The sequence below is a fragment of the Rattus rattus genome, chromosome 14 (genome assembly GCF_011064425.1).
Source record: "Rattus rattus isolate New Zealand chromosome 14, Rrattus_CSIRO_v1, whole genome shotgun sequence".
Classification (NCBI taxonomy): domain Eukaryota; kingdom Metazoa; phylum Chordata; class Mammalia; order Rodentia; family Muridae; genus Rattus; species Rattus rattus.
This window is the reverse complement of record NC_046167.1, coordinates 41,642,536-41,658,757: the sequence shown is the minus strand read 5'-3', so window position 1 is coordinate 41,658,757 and position 16,222 is coordinate 41,642,536. Positions and strand designations below refer to the sequence as shown.

General features: G+C 42.7%; 4 protein-coding genes and 2 non-coding genes across 6 annotated transcripts; 2 read left to right on the top strand and 4 right to left on the bottom strand.

Annotated features, from left to right (window-relative positions):
- Positions 1 to 674: 674 nt before the first annotated feature.
- On the top strand, positions 675 to 748 carry Trnai-aau. The gene has a single exon. It is a non-coding gene; the product is annotated as a tRNA-Ile (tRNA).
- A 928-nt stretch (positions 749 to 1,676) lies between these two features.
- Trnat-agu lies at positions 1,677 to 1,750 on the bottom strand. The gene has a single exon. It is a non-coding gene; the product is annotated as a tRNA-Thr (tRNA).
- Positions 1,751 to 7,612: 5,862 nt separating this feature from the next.
- LOC116883353 (histone H2A type 1-H-like) lies at positions 7,613 to 8,356 on the bottom strand. Its single transcript, XM_032884431.1, has one exon. It carries the CDS (start codon positions 8,317 to 8,319, stop codon positions 7,813 to 7,815), a length of 507 nt encoding a protein of 168 aa, XP_032740322.1. The 5' UTR covers positions 8,320 to 8,356; the 3' UTR covers positions 7,613 to 7,812.
- Positions 8,357 to 8,509: 153 nt separating this feature from the next.
- LOC116883356 (histone H2B type 1-K) lies at positions 8,510 to 8,950 on the top strand. The gene has a single exon (XM_032884435.1). The coding sequence runs from the start codon at positions 8,523 to 8,525 to the stop codon at positions 8,901 to 8,903; it is 381 nt and encodes a 126-aa protein (XP_032740326.1). The 5' UTR covers positions 8,510 to 8,522; the 3' UTR covers positions 8,904 to 8,950.
- An 801-nt stretch (positions 8,951 to 9,751) lies between these two features.
- LOC116883357 (histone H4) lies at positions 9,752 to 14,535 on the bottom strand. The gene is made up of 2 exons (XM_032884436.1): positions 14,123 to 14,535; positions 9,752 to 10,697 (listed from the first exon to the last, which is right to left on the bottom strand). The coding sequence occupies exon 1, from the start codon at positions 14,433 to 14,435 to the stop codon at positions 14,124 to 14,126; it is 312 nt and encodes a 103-aa protein (XP_032740327.1). The 5' UTR covers positions 14,436 to 14,535; the 3' UTR covers positions 9,752 to 10,697; position 14,123.
- A 1,127-nt stretch (positions 14,536 to 15,662) lies between these two features.
- Positions 15,663 to 16,066, bottom strand: LOC116883355 (histone H2A type 1-B). Its single transcript, XM_032884434.1, has one exon. The coding sequence runs from the start codon at positions 16,060 to 16,062 to the stop codon at positions 15,670 to 15,672; it is 393 nt and encodes a 130-aa protein (XP_032740325.1). The 5' UTR covers positions 16,063 to 16,066; the 3' UTR covers positions 15,663 to 15,669.
- Positions 16,067 to 16,222: the final 156 nt, after the last annotated feature.

Here is a 16,222-nt window from a genome sequence, read left to right as displayed (position 1 = left end):
TCCTTAGATTATCCAGTTAATAGGATTAAAATACCTTTATTTCTCTGAGTAATAAAGTATAAAACTGAAAAATTTATATTTACACAGTTTGGAAAATGAATGCCATCTGACAATAAAGTCGCAGAACCCGTCTGAGAAGGGCCTCGATGCATCATCAAAGTCACCGTGAATCTGAGGCAGGTGCTGGGCCCTTCCTTTCTCAAGTTTCTACAGAAGGCAGAGGATGTCAAAACAGAAATGTCATTGTCTGGGTTGCTGGCTATCTTGGATGGGTACAGGCCTGCGTTTGGGCAGCGGACAGAACAATTATTACATTATTTGGGCGCCATCGTGCGTCCATATGTGGTACTGATTTCCGTCAGCTGAGTCTTAAGTCTTGGGCGCAACGGTGAAGGTGCAGCGCGGGGCCACGAGACCCCGCGACGGGCTGGGAAACGAGCAATTCCCACGCGCAAGCTCTTGGAGGTTTTAGAGATCAGATTTGCAGTCTGAGAGATTCCGTTTCCTGTGGAGAAGCAGCGTTGTGTTCATACAGGCACCAAGAGTGGCTGTTTGTTCTTTTATTTATCTGTGTTTTTAAATAACAGCAATAAAAAAGAGTCACATTTTATTAAAAAGTAAACACTATTATCATACCTTTAAGTATATCTAACACGCTTACCTTCTTGCGAAGTGGCCGGTTAGCTCAGTAGGTTAGAGCGTGGTGCTAATAACGCCAAGGTCGCGGGTTCGATCCCCGTACGGGCCAGAAGGAGCTTTTTGTTTTGTAACTGTCTTTTCAGTTGTTGCTTTCAGCCAAACCACAAACTATATTAATTTTGAGATGCTCATTCCGTAAATCTTGACATATCAGAACTATCCCTCCCTATATCTTAAAATCCAGTCCAGAATGTCTTATATAGGGACTCTTGATTAGGCTTTGTGGTAGTTACTGATACATAATATCAGTCAGTAACTCTCAGGGCTCCAAGTCTCTCAGGGAACCTCAAAAAACAAAACTCTAGACAAAAACCACAATACAGCTGTATTTATTTTTATTTTCAAACACGAAAGATCTGATGTGATTTCATAAGAATGAGGACAATAGGTGTGGATGGAGATGCATGGTCCTCAAGTCTGGGGAGTGACGCCAGGGAGATCAGAATCCAGGAAGAATGATGACACTAAGAGACCTAGTTTTTCTGAGACACACAAAATAATAAAGAAACCCGGATTCCTCGGGATTCTTAAAGCATAGGGTATTAAGCATCAGCGTAACTAATTCCTTGCTCTCAAAATGAGTCCTACTCCAAACCAAATGGCATGACTTATTAATTTTTATTAGGCATTGGTAGTCAAAGTCATCATTTGACCGAGAATGCTTGTTGGCACAGGCTAAGGATTGCAGCCTGAATTTTCAGGACAGACCTTGAAATACCACTTTGCTACAAAACAATTCTCGTACTCAACCATTCAAACTATCAGCAAAATCTTCCCCGTTTACTAACTCTTCATTTCCCCCTTTCTCTCACGCTCTGTGTCTGAGGAATTTGCCCTATGGCAGCAGAGCTCAACTCAGAGATTCTCCAAGATGAGAACTCAATACAGAGTGTGGCCAACTGTATGTGCGCTGAAGCATTCTCTATACATTTAGAGAGGGTGAATTATTCAAAGTACGAAAACGAAACCAGCACTAAAGGCCCTGCTGGGACTCGAACCCAGGATCTCCTGTTTACTAGACAGGCGCTTTGACCAGCTAAGCCACAAGGCCCCTTCTAAGATTAAGTCCAATTCTATGGTATATATAAAGTTTATTTGAAATACAGCCTTTCCCCATGTTTACCTAACTTTGCACACTAAAGAAAAGCACACGTATTGTTTCCAACTTTATATAAAAAGATAAATTCCAGCATTTAAGAAATATTTTCTTAAATGTAAGGTTTAAAATTGATTTCAAAAAACAAACAAGGCTGAATATTTTATTTCATGGTTTCTTGCGCCCCCTAGCGAAAATATCCAGTATATTTTAACAATTTCTTCATTTTCTTTTGTTCACGAGACTTGTTCTCCATTGGGTTTCAGTTCGTCTTTTCCAGGTATTGGAGGTAAAACAATGAACAAAACAACAAAAATATATTTCACTATAATGTCTTCATTTTACTAGGAGATTAAAAGGCAAGTTTTAAAAAGCTAGCTACCCAGGCCAGTCAAACAAATAAAGCAAAACCTTTAAACAAACAGGAGATATCAGAAATGATCTCTTGCTGGTCTGCCAATTTACTGTACCTGAGAAAACTCATCATGTTCCATTCCCTCTCCTCACTTGCTTGTCCGTCCTTCCTTCCTTCCTTCCTTCCTTCCTTCCTTCCTTCCTTCCTTCCTTCCTTTCTTTCTTTCTTTCTCTGTCTCTCTGTGTCTCTTTCTGCCTCTGTCTCTGTCTCTCTGTCTCTGTCTCTGTCTCTCTTTCTTTCTTTCCTTTCGAGATAGGGTCTTGATGTGTAGCCTTGACTAGCCTGGAACTTGCTATGTAGACCAAGCTGGCCTCAAATTCAGAGATCTGGGACTAAAGTACTGGGATTAAATGTGTGGGCCACTTTAACCAGCTCTCCTACTTTAATCTGCCAGAAGAAAGCAGATTGATGAGGACTTTGGTAGACAGTGTTCTCCCACTTGCTTTGTTCTGGCATTTGCCCGGTCCCTAGATGTACTGCAGCCTTTCAAAGACATCCTGGTCATTGTGCTGATGTTGGAAGCTCTGTGCACCTCCCACAGTCTTGCTTGATGCTTTGCACCATGATGATAAGGCAAGACTAATTCTCTGTTGTGTGGATTATAAACTGAATAGAGGATGTGGAGAAATAGAGAAGTGAGGTGCAATGTGACCACCCCTTCAGAATGACCAATCAGAGTGTCTAACTGGGACACTGTGGAGGGCATCAGAGCAGACACAGATCTCTCATTGCAGGTTGTCAGCTGACATGGATGTCTAGTTGATGTGTATAGAGAGATGGAGGCAAACTTAATAGAAAGGCAGCTTAACACAGAAGTCCAGCCCCATCAATGTGTTCCTTCCTGTGACAAGCTGGATGGCATCTCCTTTGTCCCCACATCCTGCTGCCATCTTCCCCCGCCCCCTTCTTTCTTTTCTTCTTATTTTCGAGACAGGGTTTCTCTGTGTAACAGCTGCTGACTCTCTTGGAAGTTGATTTGTAGACCAGGATGTCCTGGAACTCACAGAGATCCACTTGCCTCTGCCTCTTGAGTTCTGGGATCAACCAGAGTATGGTGATTTTTTTTCTTTTTTAATTTTAAGAAGCACTGGCATTCCCTTGTGTGCACCTAAATCATTTCTAATAGCGTCATAAAGTCACCTGCCTCCCCATGGGTGCTCACCATACCCTGCTCATTGTCTGTTGGGGGGCGGGGGGACACTAAAGCTTGTTCTCACTGTCTCCTAGCTCCCTCCATGCTCCTATGCAGGTATCTTACTGTGATAACTAGAAACAGGTTGGCTGACTTACCCAGTTTGTTTTTAAAGGGCTTCATTCCTACCAGGACTTTGTACTGTTCATTCCTGTCAACTCTTAAATCCAGCCATCAACTTTGAAATGTTTAGGGTGATGTGTATAGTGACAAATAGTGCATAGACTGAAAAAGCTCATTCATAAAAACCTATTTTTATTTATTTATTTAAAGATATATTTAAAAGGATTTTGGTCGTCTACTTATACGTTAGACACTAGAATTGGATTTCCTTTTTGTAGTGCTGGGGACTGGACTCAGGGTCTCATGCAGGCAAGGCAAACATTCTGTCAACTGGACCATGCTCCCAGTTATTTGCCTTATGTTTTAGGGCTTTATTGCTGTGAAGAGATACTACGACCCTGGCAACTCTTATAAAGTAAAATACTTAATTGGGGTTGAGTCCATTATCATTGTGGCAGGAAGCATGGCAGCACATAGGCCAATCTGATGCTGGAGAAGGAGCTGAAAATTCTACATTTGGATCCCAAGGGAGCAGAAGGACACTGCCATACTGGGCCTATCTTGAGCGTAAGAGACCTCAAAGCTTGCCCCCAGTGACACACTTCCTCCAACAAAGCCACGTCTCCCAACAGTGCCACTCCCTATGGGTCAAGCATTCAAAACCACAAGTCTAAGGGGCCATTCCTATTCAAGCCACTACAGCTTGCCTCTTACACATGAAGTTTTCTTATTGTTTGTCTATGTTCTTTGTGAGGCTGACATTTTTTTTTTTTCATGATGAGGAACAGGAGGTACGTTTCCACGTTATAGTCTAGTGACTGTGGATTTCACATTTGTGTGCTTGCTACTACTCTGCTGACTTTTGTTAACAATGAACTGAGCATCAGATCCTTGGCTTTGTGATGATCAAATTCATTTTTTTTTCCTCTTAGTTGTACCTTTGAAGTTACTGTAGCAGGGTATAGGTTTCTCCATCCTGTATCAGGGACCGGACACCATCATTGGTTTCTACCCTCTTCCCTGAAAAGTCCCCAGGAAAGCACCCAAACCTGTTCTAGAAACTCAGGGTCCAAACGCCCAGCTAACCGCACGTTCTTGATTCTTGTTAAACTGCTTACTTGTTTCCCATGTAACTGCCAAGTAGGATGTAGTTTTTCTTGTTGTCTTTAAAATTCTTTGGACTATGCATTCAGGGCTGCTCTGTGGAAGATTTTTTCTCCAGGCAGTTGCTGGCTGCTTCATACAGACTCTCAATTTGAACTTTGGTCATTCTGAGTGGTCTCTGAGTTTTTAATGTCATAACTCCATATAAAAGGACTGTTGTTTTTTATATTGTGAGGTTAAAGAAATGTTATCTTGAAAAAAGAATATCTAGGTTTTAATTTTTAAGATATTGAGTCATATAGATAAATGCCTTAGGTTCTTCTTATATTAAAAAGAAAACCAACACCATAGGTTTTTCTCTTTTTTTATTCAGTATTGGGGATTGCAGCCAGGGCCTCATTCTTGCTAGGTAAGTTTTTAGAACAATAAATGGTAAAATACTAATGAGATCCACCCTGGGGCAGCTGACATACTCACACTTATAGTGATATACTCACATCTATAGTGACATGCTCACATCCATAGTGACACACTCACACTCATAGTGACACACTCACATCCATAGTGACATACTCACACTCATAGAAACACACTGACACTCATAGTGACATACTCACTATAGTCACTATAGTGACTTTTTAGAGACCTAAGGTCTATTAGGTAACAGTTATCTTTTCACAGTCATACTTTTAAATGTATTTCCATACCTGACAAATGTAACCTAAGCACAGACTTTGTTCCATCATTTGTTGCTCACTGAGCAGTACAGCACAGAGCTGCTCCAGAGGAAGGAGGATTATCTAGACCTTATGTCCCGTCCAGTGCCTTTCTAAAACTGCTAAACATGTTACAGCCCTACAGTTCATGAACACACACACACACACACACACACACACACACACACACACACACACACACACACACAGTGGGACAATAGGATTAGCTTACTAAATTACTGTCTTATATTCCAATACTGTCAGTCCCTGACCTGCTAACCTCAGAAACTCTTCTCTAAACTCAGAATCCTCTTTTCTCAAGTCCATCAATGTACAGAATTTCCTTTGTTTCGTGGGCTGCTGTTGGATCTCCTTTTCCAGCTTCTCTCATCGAAAGTGGCTGGTGTTATTAAAAGACAAGATAACCCTTGAAGTCCTTCTTCTCAGTAGTGACCCTCCCTAGGTCACACCAACTGCTTACAATTTTATGGCCTCTCAGATCAACTACACTGAACCCGGAATCTTCATTATTTCAACACACTAATAATTAGGCTCTATTTTAAAAATGAACTGCAGAGCACATTCATTCTTTATGCTGACCTTTCATTCACCTGGCTCTGTAAACTTTACTCTTGTGTCAAACTAAGGACTTTATCCCCCAGATAGGCTCCTATCCCTGAGTTTCTGATATTTTGAGTAGTTAAGATTTGTGAAAATATTGTGGGAATTAAAAAAAAAAATGAAGTAACTTAAAATTTACCATTCTTCTGGCTGGTAGGTGGGCATGCACACACACATACATGCATACTTATACATATGTACACACACACACACACACACACACACACACACACACACACACACACACACACACACACACACACGACCAGTACTTTCAGGTCTGTATGCACATATAATCAAGTAGCAAGAAGAGAACATGAAAAAGAAAGAGTAGTGGAATTGATATGAATACTGTTGGAAATTAGATAACAAATTCAGGAGACTAGTGAAAGCAAGTCAGTTTTTAATACACAATTTATTCTGCATAAAGGAACACAGCATAGAGAAAAGACAAAAATCAGCTGATGTGCTGATCTGGAGCAAGACAGTGGTTTTTAAAGTTCCCTGGTCAGGAAAGTCTCCTGTCCAGGACTTGTCTCTTCCCAAACTCCCTCCCCTATAGGTTTGGGACTCAGCGTTTTCCCTAATGAATAATCTGGGACTTAGACTGCCCCCTTCTCCACCCAGTCATGTAGAAGATCACCTGCAGCTTTTGACTCTCAGAACTCTGAGATAAAGCCTGTAAATCTGATGAACACATACGTCAGGGCTATTTTAGCCCCAAGAATTGAGTGTTTCTTTGAAGAATTAAAGCTTCAAATAAAGATACAAAGTCAGAAAATGGTCTTTGTATGCACACATATTATCTCTAACAACTCACACGTGCCTCTTATGAGAGACGAGGTGCTGCGTTTTCTGACTGATGTGTGACTGAAGACATGGCACTGGGGATTGACTTCTGCCCTGGCACTACATGTTTCATTAATTTAGTATTACTTGTATTTCATTAATAACAACTTTTACTTATAATTATGCTAATTACATTTATAATCCATTTGTTTCTATTTTTAATTACTTTTCCTTTGCATTATTTTGTTCATTTTATTGTATTTAAATCTATGATTAAATTATTTAATATTTATGTATATATTTGTTCTGGTGGTATCATGGCTGCAATCTATGCTAGGCAGGCTCCCCTCCCGAGCCATACCTGTCCCTCTTGTTCAGACTTTCAGTCCTTGCACTTTGGCTGTGCCGGCGGTAAGTTTCAGAGCTGACATTTGATTTTCCATTTGTAGTGTACTTGGTACATTTTATGCTAAACTCTCATGTCTTTTCAATTTGTGACCAAATAACACCTTCAATGAAGTCTTTGTCTAAACTTCTCTAAATTGGGCTATCTACTGCCTGACACCCCACACCTGTTTCCTTAGCTGGAAGCAATTTCCACATGAGTAGGTTTCCTAGGCTACATTAATCAGAGTTACCCTCTAATGAGGTGAACCACGTGGTCAAGAGTTAACCATGACTTGGAAAAAAGAGGTAATTTAGTAAACATGTTCTGCTGCAGTGAGAGAAAAAAAAAAAGTAAAATTCCACTATCTGCTGAGGTTAACTAGGCCTGCCAACTTGGATTCGTCCCAATATCCTAGGGAGCGGCAGACAAGCTTGTTCTACAGGGGGTTCCAGTGAGATCTTGTCTGAAAAAACAAGCTTTATAAAGGGGGAGAGGGGAGAGGAGAGGAGAGAGCAGTATCTTAAGTCCCACGCTGACGGAGCACATTTACACTGCACTGCAGCTTATTCATCACGAAATCGCAACCAGTCCAGCTATTGTGCTTTAAACTGGATAAACTAAAGGCTTGTATATTTTCAAGATTGAGACCTTAGGTTTGCACGCACCAGCTTCTTTTTGGATTATGTGAATGGCTCTGAAAAGAGCCTTTGGGAAGTATGGAAACCTGCTTCACTTAACCTTGTGGTGGCTCTCGGTCTTCTTGGGCAGCAGCACCGCCTGGATGTTGGGCAGGACGCCGCCCTGCGCGATGGTCACACGGCCCAGCAGCTTGTTGAGCTCCTCGTCGTTGCGGATTGCCAGCTGCAGGTGGCGCGGGATGATGCGCGTCTTCTTGTTGTCCCTCGCCGCGTTGCCCGCCAGCTCCAGGATCTCGGCCGTCAGGTACTCCAGCACAGCCGCCAGGTACACCGGGGCGCCGGCGCCCACCCGCTCCGAGTAGTTGCCCTTGCGGAGCAGCCGGTGCACGCGACCCACCGGGAATTGCAGGCCGGCCCGGGAGGAGCGGGTCTTAGCCTTGGCGCGAGCCTTGCTGCCCTGCTTGCCGCGTCCAGACATAATAAAGAACTTGTCCCTCTTGCCTTTAACGCTCGCTACAAAAACATGAACAAGGAACACGCTCTTGATTTTTATAGTTAAGCCAAGGCGCGAAAAAGGAGACCCGTCATTGGTTAGCATTCTGAGTTAATTTTAACCAATGGAAACGCGGTTTTGGGATTTGTGTATTCTTATTGGGTAAAAGCAGACTCAGCCTTTTCTCGGAATGACCACTAAAAAGATACAGAGCACTTCATCTTATTTGCATGCGAAGCTCTAGATAAAGAGTACCCGCGGCTTCACTACCTGGTTTTCCTGCTCGGTATTCTGTTCACTTCTACAGTATGCCTGAACCTGCCAAGTCTGCTCCCGCCCCGAAGAAGGGCTCCAAGAAGGCCGTGACCAAGGCGCAGAAGAAGGACGGCAAGAAGCGCAAGCGCAGCCGCAAGGAGAGCTATTCGGTGTACGTGTACAAGGTGCTGAAGCAAGTGCACCCGGACACGGGCATCTCTTCTAAGGCCATGGGCATCATGAACTCGTTCGTGAACGACATCTTCGAGCGCATCGCGGGCGAGGCGTCGCGCCTGGCGCATTACAACAAGCGCTCGACCATCACGTCCCGGGAGATCCAGACGGCCGTGCGCCTGTTGCTTCCCGGGGAGTTGGCCAAGCACGCGGTGTCCGAGGGCACCAAGGCTGTCACCAAATACACCAGCGCTAAGTAAACTTCTCAGCAGGGTTAACACCAAAGGCTCTTTTAAGAGCCACTAAACTACCAGTATTAGAGCTGTAAATCTTTTTAGAACTTCCACAGATAATTCCCGTGGCCGGTGTAGTGTTTAATACACTACGATAATACAAGGAATTGCTTGTCTCGGTCAGGGTGGCCCAGTTTTGAATACTGCGTAAGCCACAACGAACTTTGAGCAAAATGGAAGTATTTAGGAGCTATATTATGTCTTGGCCTAATTTATTCAAAATCAGACCAGGGCTAAGGATGCAAATTCAGCTGGTAGAGTGGCATACCTGAAGCCCTAAGCTAAATAAATCCCTCCCCACTGGTCTGGTGGACCACATCTATAATGCTTGCGTTCTGGTAAGTAGAAGTAAGGTCACGATTTCAAGGTCGTGATCCTGTGTTAGAAATTCGGGCTAGGTTGGCTTGCAGGATCCTGTCTCATGCTAAAACCAAACCAAACCAAACTAAACCAAACCAAACCAAACCAACCCAACCCAACCCAACCCAGCTGGATTTAAACCTGTCTGTCGTTGTTCCTGCCTTTATTTGATTCCAGTACTCTGAAGGCAGGGCCAGTTGGATGTCTGTTCAAGAGCCGTCTAATCTACAGAGTGAGTTTGAACAGCTAGGGCTGTACAGTAAAACCCTTGCGTGTGGCATGGAGACAGAGGGGACCTTTAGGGAACAATTTACTGAAACGTAAACATTTTTGCCTCTCGCCTGTCTAGGCTTTGACGATACAAATACCGAGCACACAGAATGGATTGCTTTCTCCTGGAAGTGTACTTACAGGTGAGCAAGGTCAGACTGGAATATTTCAACACGCCGAACAAGTTTTCTATCCATCCAAGTCTTTATTAGAACATTGCTTGTTACGTTAATATTCTTAAAAAATATAAAATGATTTTAAACACTTCTTGAGTGATTATCAAGCACTTATATAGACATGTCCTGTAGTATCTGAACCCATTTAATCTTTACACAAATCTATGAGGTAATAATTACTATGTATTTTTTTGTTTTTAAATGCTGGGAGCAATCTAGAAGGATGTAAAGAAAACGGTTTTCAAAGCAAAGAGCAAAGGTGGAGGTAATTGGAGAAGGCATTTATCACAAGTAAAGGCGGGATGGTGTAAAGAGAACTTTCTAGTGTTTCCCAACAAGTACAATTTTCTCTCTTCTGGCCCTTCACTTTTAACCACAGCAGTCTTAGAAATCAGGTAGCTGATGGGAAAAACCACCGGTGCAGTATACTACCCATTTCAATTTCATGAGACACTAAAAAGAAACAATATTTGCATATTTCTTCAGTAGGTATTCTAGGTTTCTACTATCCAGGGTTTTGTTTGTTTTTGAGACAGGCTCTTGTTATGTAGCTGGGATTCTTGTTTTGTAGCCAGAGTTGTGTAACAAACTCTGGGCTCCTGGCTCAGCTATTTGAAATTCTGGATTATAAACCTGCACCACCCATCGAGCCTCTTATAAACAGGACTTTTTTCTCTTTCTTTTCTTTTGTTTAGAATGATGATGGATTCTACCTTCAGTTTTATTTTATTAATCTTAGAGTAAGCTTTCTAACTCCCAAACTCTCAATAAAGTGCCGATGTTATTAACAATAGGTTAGTAAGCCGGTTTTCAAAACTATATCATTTTTGACTTTACAAAGTTTGTTTTATTCTTCTCTGAAATTCTGAAGATACACTGTTTTAATAGAAAAGTTGGGTGGAAGCAAAGCCTTTGATTGTTGTTTCTCTCCTTTCATGTAGATTTCACTTTGTTTCTATGGAGAGAACAGAATTAGTTGGGGTGAATCGGAGGTAAGATCAATGCTCAGAAACAGCAAAAGTAATGCACAAGGGCTGGAGAGATGGCTCAGTGGTTAAGAGCACTGACTGCTCTTCCAGAGGTCCTGAGTTCAAATCCCAGCAACCACATGGTGGCTCACAACCATCTGTACTCTTCTGGTGTGTCTGAAGAGAGCTACAGTGTACTTATATATAATAAATAAAAAAAAAAAGGGGGGGGTTGGGGATTTAGCCCAGTGGTAGGGCGCTTGCCTAGCAAGCTTAAAGCCCTGGGTTTGGTCCCCAGGTCCAAAAAAAAAAAAAAAAAAAAAAAAAGTAATGCACAAAGCTTAAATAATTTGGTCAAAATTACAAAAGGCAGGACAAGATTCCAGTACAGAGTTCCAGGACAGAATCCCTTCTTTTCCTTATCCCTGTGTGTCATTTCCTCTGTCCTCAGCCACATATATTAGTTTCACTTAACTTTGGATAAAGCAAGATTTTAATTGTATTCTTTTAAATGAATTATTAAAAAGTTGGATTTGCTACATCAATGCCCCTTAAAAGAATTGATTTTGGGTGGTAGTGGTACATGCCTTTAATCCCAGCACTTGGGAGACACAGGTAGGTGGATCTTTAGGCCAGCCTAGTCTATAGAGTGAGTTCTGGGACAGCCAGGGCTACACAGGGAAATCCTGTCTCAGAAAATCAAAAATCAAATCAAAACCCCAAACCAGCACCAGCACCACCACCACCACCACCACCACCACCACCACCACCACCAAATAATTTGATTTTTATTGAGGAGTTTATGTCCCAGGACAATTGTTGCTTTGCTCTAGTTTCCTCAGGTGACATTTGGACAGTCTGGTCAGTGTTTCAGTCCCCATCCTGAGGAAAGAGTCTCATTTCAAGTGCCCTAATGGTGGCTGTCTATAGGATTTTTGAAGCTCTTTGGAATTTTATTGCTCTACAGGGTTGGAAGAGTACTTTTTCCACCTCTGCCTCTGTTACTTTTTTCTTAGATGATGAGATTATAGGGTGGGTCTGAAAGTGAAATGAAATAGTTACACTCCGTGGTCCGACACAGGGTTATAGGCTAGGACCCCTCCCCCCCACATCCCCACTACTACTCTTTTTTTTTTTTTTTAAACTGTAGATGAAGTTTCTGGGAGATTTTGTAGAAAACTGCAAATTTTGTAGTTGAAATGGGAGAAAGGTCTTTAGCGAAATTTGCTAGGTTGAAATTCTCATCTGGTGAAGATTCCAATTTAGAGTGAGGAGCTCTGTGCCACTCCCATGTCTCCAAACTTTTCTGCTTCTCTGTCCTGCCTCAACGTGAGATATGAATAGAACAGACTTTTATCTGTTTTATGAATGTAAGTAGAGAAAAGTTAAATGTGTTCATTCTCCCAGGATTTTCTTTGAATTGTTCCTATATTTGCATCTAAGAGCACAATTCCCGTTACTCTAAATTCACTGCTCATGTTTCTGATTAGTTAGCAGGCACATTTTTCAACAAGGCAAAAAAAAAAAAAAAAAAAAAAAAGAAGTGACAATAATTTTAATAAGTTCCACATGAGCCACTGTAAAAAGAATGTTTTCAGTAAGTAAACCATGTAAGTAGATCTTGCACTTTTTTCAAATGTTTGAGATATAGTGTCAATATTATACTTTTATAGTACATCAAGTTTCTAGATCTGTATTTTGATTATTTTGTTTTGTATTGTTTGAGACAAGGTCAATACTGACTGTCCTCTACTTCTTGAGCATTGAGATTAAAGGTTCAAGCCCAGTGTGATTTGTTTTGAGCTCTTTTGAGTTTGAAGAAATAAAGTTTCAGAGATGTGAAAAACAAAGCTGTAAAAACAAGGCTTTGAGAAATCCATCCGACGTCAGGATGTCTATGATAAACTTGTGACCTTTCTGAGAGATACATCTGATGTCAGGATGCCCAGTGATATGGTAAAGTTTTGGTGATCAAGATTCTGACTAAGCTAATTAAGACAAAACAAAAACAACTGTTCTAGGAAAGACCCCATACGCCTCTCTGTGGTAAATTCCGAGAACAACCGCAAGATGTCATCCTGACCCTGCCCAACCACCCAGTTCGCCCCCTCTCTAAGGGAAGTGCCAACTTAGCCCTTTCCCAGAACTTTTCCCAAGGCCAGGTGAAGGGCAGGAAGAAGAAAGTATCTAACTAAGCCAAGAACAGCCTCTTGAGCAGGCCAGCCAATACCTGACCAGATCCTTTGTTCCTGCGTACCACCAATGAGAATAAGCCAGCTAACCCTGTTACTGAAGTCTGCCCTCTGTAATTAATAAAAGTTTTGTGCTTTTTGGGTTCCGGGTTCCCTCTCCCTGAGTGGATGAGCTACCCCACGTACCTGGATTAAAAAATCTTATACCCTCATGTTATTGCAGCGGTCACTTTGTCAATCTGTGCTCTGTAGGTTGCGCTCTTGAGGTAAGGGGGTCTTACAAGTTCTCCAACGAGATTCCGATTATGTAACTAAACTGTTCTGAAGATTAACATCAATCGGTTGATTGAATCCAGCACTTAAGTAAAAACTATCGAAAATAAAGCACAACTAAGCATTCACTTTCTCAGTCACATGCTGCGTTGTCTTTGTTTAAAAAGCCACACCTGCCAGGTGTCTTGGCACACACCTTAATCCCTTGGGATGTCTACCTACATTGAGAGTTACAGGACAGCCAGGGTAAACAAAACCAAAGACTAGTATTATTTGACATCCAAAGTGCAGAGGTGACTTCAAAACATTAGCGCAGGATTCAAATTTCTTCTGAAATAATCAGCTACACATTCCTAAGGAATTGAGTGGTCAGTGAAATGGGATCTAACATGAAAAATGGGGTAGGGAAGGATAAAGTGTTGTTTTTTAACAAATAAATATACATAAAGGATAAACATCTTTTTCAGGTAAGCTCCTCACAACCCGGAAAGACGGGAAAAAAAACCAAACAAAAAAAATTTCAACTGGCTCAGTGACAGCCAGTAACTACCATTACTAGCTCTTTGATGATTTATATTGCTAATGAAGAATAAATAATGTATGGTAGTGATCAAATTCCCTGTAATCCCAACTACTCTTATTTAATTATTCTCCAGACAGTAGCTTCTCAGTGTAGCCCTCCTGGCTGTTTTAGAATGTGCCTACACTGTCTCCTCAAACGAAGTAGTGGTTGCAAGAGGGCTCCCTAATCTACTCTGTTGGGATTCTTTTAAAAATCGGCAGTAGTTCAAAGATGCAGTCCTTTGGGAGGTCCAGTCCCTGAACAATAATTGGGTTTTAAAAACAAGCCCTCAAAATGTTGAAAAGCAGTTTAGTTTAGCTCTTTTGCTGATCTTGTGGTGGCCCTAAAAAGGGCCTTTTTAAAACAGTAGCAAGAACCTGAGCACCTTAGCCGCCGAAGCCATAGAGGGTACGGCCCTGGCGTTTCAGTGCGTAGACCACATCCATAGCGGTGACGGTCTTGCGCTTGGCGTGCTCCGTGTAGGTGACGGCGTCGCGGATCACGTTCTCCAGGAAAACCTTCAGCACACCGCGGGTCTCCTCGTAGATGAGGCCGGAGATGCGCTTCACTCCTCCGCGCCGGGCCAGGCGGCGAATGGCGGGCTTGGTGATGCCCTGGATGTTGTCGCGCAGGACTTTGCGGTGGCGCTTAGCGCCGCCTTTGCCCAGGCCTTTCCCGCCCTTGCCTCGGCCAGACATATTATTATGTGGGCTGCTCTACAGAGAAACAGATGGCTTCCCGGGAAAAGCAGTTCCCTCTTATATGGAACTTGCGGACCGGAGTGAAAACATGGAGCGTCAGGCGGAAGTGCCTGCGGCCGGGGGAGGTGGCGCAGGAGCCCAGCGGCTCTTTCAGTTCATGTAAGAGCAAGTCTCTTCCTCCTTTTTAAATGTGGCACATTCTTCAACAAGAAAAATTAAACAGTATAGTATATAAGTGGAAAGGAAGCAAATCTCGTCCTTCTCTCCTTATTTACGTTCTTCCTTTTAGCACTTTGTATAGGACGATGTTATTTTACTTGGAATATCTTTTAATCAGTCAATGAAATAGCGAGAAAACTCACTAATTGGATCACAGCTAAAAAGTTCTATAGAACGTTTTAGTACGGGAACTATTTAATTTGCGTTACTGCTGTTTTTCCTCACTTATTTTGGGACAAGTGCCTTACTGTATCTGATAGTTGCTGTGTAGACCAGGCTGGTCTCGAACTTCCAGATCGTCTGGCTCTGCCTCCCGAATGCTTGTTAGGATTAAACACGGGGTTCAATACTTAAGTTAAACAGGTCCTGAAATAATTTAAGCACAGGAAAACTAAGCAAAATTATATACTTAAGGTAACAAGACATTATAAATGCTGAAGGAACTCCATTTAGAAGTCTCAAGGAAACCAGATTTTACAGTGAATTTATTTACCTGAGGTTTACTTATGGTCAAGGCTTACATTTCACATGGGAGGTATAAGGTAGCATTACAGGCCACTAGAAGAGAGTGGCTCTACTTGCTGAAATGGACACCATACAAGCTCCTCTAAGAAACCAAAGGCCTAATTCTATGATCACTTAAAGTGACTTAATTGTGAATCCCTAGGCATAGGCCGCCCAAGCTAGTGCCACAGAAGGAGCCTGCAGTCTTTATTCCTAAAAAGCAACGTCTTGCTCTGTACATTTTCTTCGTGCACTAACCCAGAAACTAGAAGCCACGAATGTTTTCACTTTAATCCCTTTCCACTCAGAGTCGGGACTTTATTTGAAAACCGCAAAACAAAGTTACTAGTGAGAAACTGGAGTTGAGCCTAACTTACTAAAGAGACCTGCGGTGCTATCTATGACTCCGTTCAGTTCTTTTACCAAGAGGTAAATGTTAAGCCCTTGTTAAAAAGTTAAGTGGCTCTGAAAAGAGCCTTTGATTTCGGATCAAAGTGAACGGCTGGTCTTACTTTCCTTTGGCCTTGTGGTGGCTTTCCGTTTTCTTGGGCAGCAGCACAGCCTGGATATTGGGCAGGACACCGCCCTGCGCGATGGTCACGCGGCCCAGCAGCTTGTTGAGCTCCTCGTCGTTGCGGATGGCCAGCTGCAGGTGGCGCGGGATGATGCGCGTCTTCTTGTTGTCCCTCGCCGCGTTGCCCGCCAGCTCCAGGATCTCGGCCGTCAGGTACTCCAGCACAGCCGCCAGGTACACCGGGGCGCCGGCGCCCACCCGCTCCGAGTAGTTGCCCTTGCGGAGCAGCCGGTGCACGCGACCCACCGGGAACTGCAGGCCGGCCCGGGAGGAGCGGGTCTTGGCCTTGGCGCGAGCCTTGCCGCCCTGCTTGCCGCGTCCAGACATAATCAAGAATTAGCTTCTGAAAATCGTATAGAAAGTGATTAGAGAAGGGTTCTCTGTCTCTTATAGTTTTCTCTGGGCGCGAAAAAACACCTATGGGATTGGCTGCTCCTTTTTAATCTAGACCAATGGGAAGCGTTTATACCAACAAAAATTGTGGTTG

Coding starts and splice junctions, on each gene's coding strand:
- LOC116883353 (XM_032884431.1), bottom strand. CDS start 8,319: ATGCTAACCAATGACGGGTCTCCTTTTTCGCGCCTTGGCTTAACTATA.
- LOC116883356 (XM_032884435.1), top strand. CDS start 8,523: ATGCCTGAACCTGCCAAGTCTGCTCCCGCCCCGAAGAAGGGCTCCAAG.
- LOC116883357 (XM_032884436.1), bottom strand. CDS start 14,435: ATGTCTGGCCGAGGCAAGGGCGGGAAAGGCCTGGGCAAAGGCGGCGCT.
- LOC116883355 (XM_032884434.1), bottom strand. CDS start 16,062: ATGTCTGGACGCGGCAAGCAGGGCGGCAAGGCTCGCGCCAAGGCCAAG.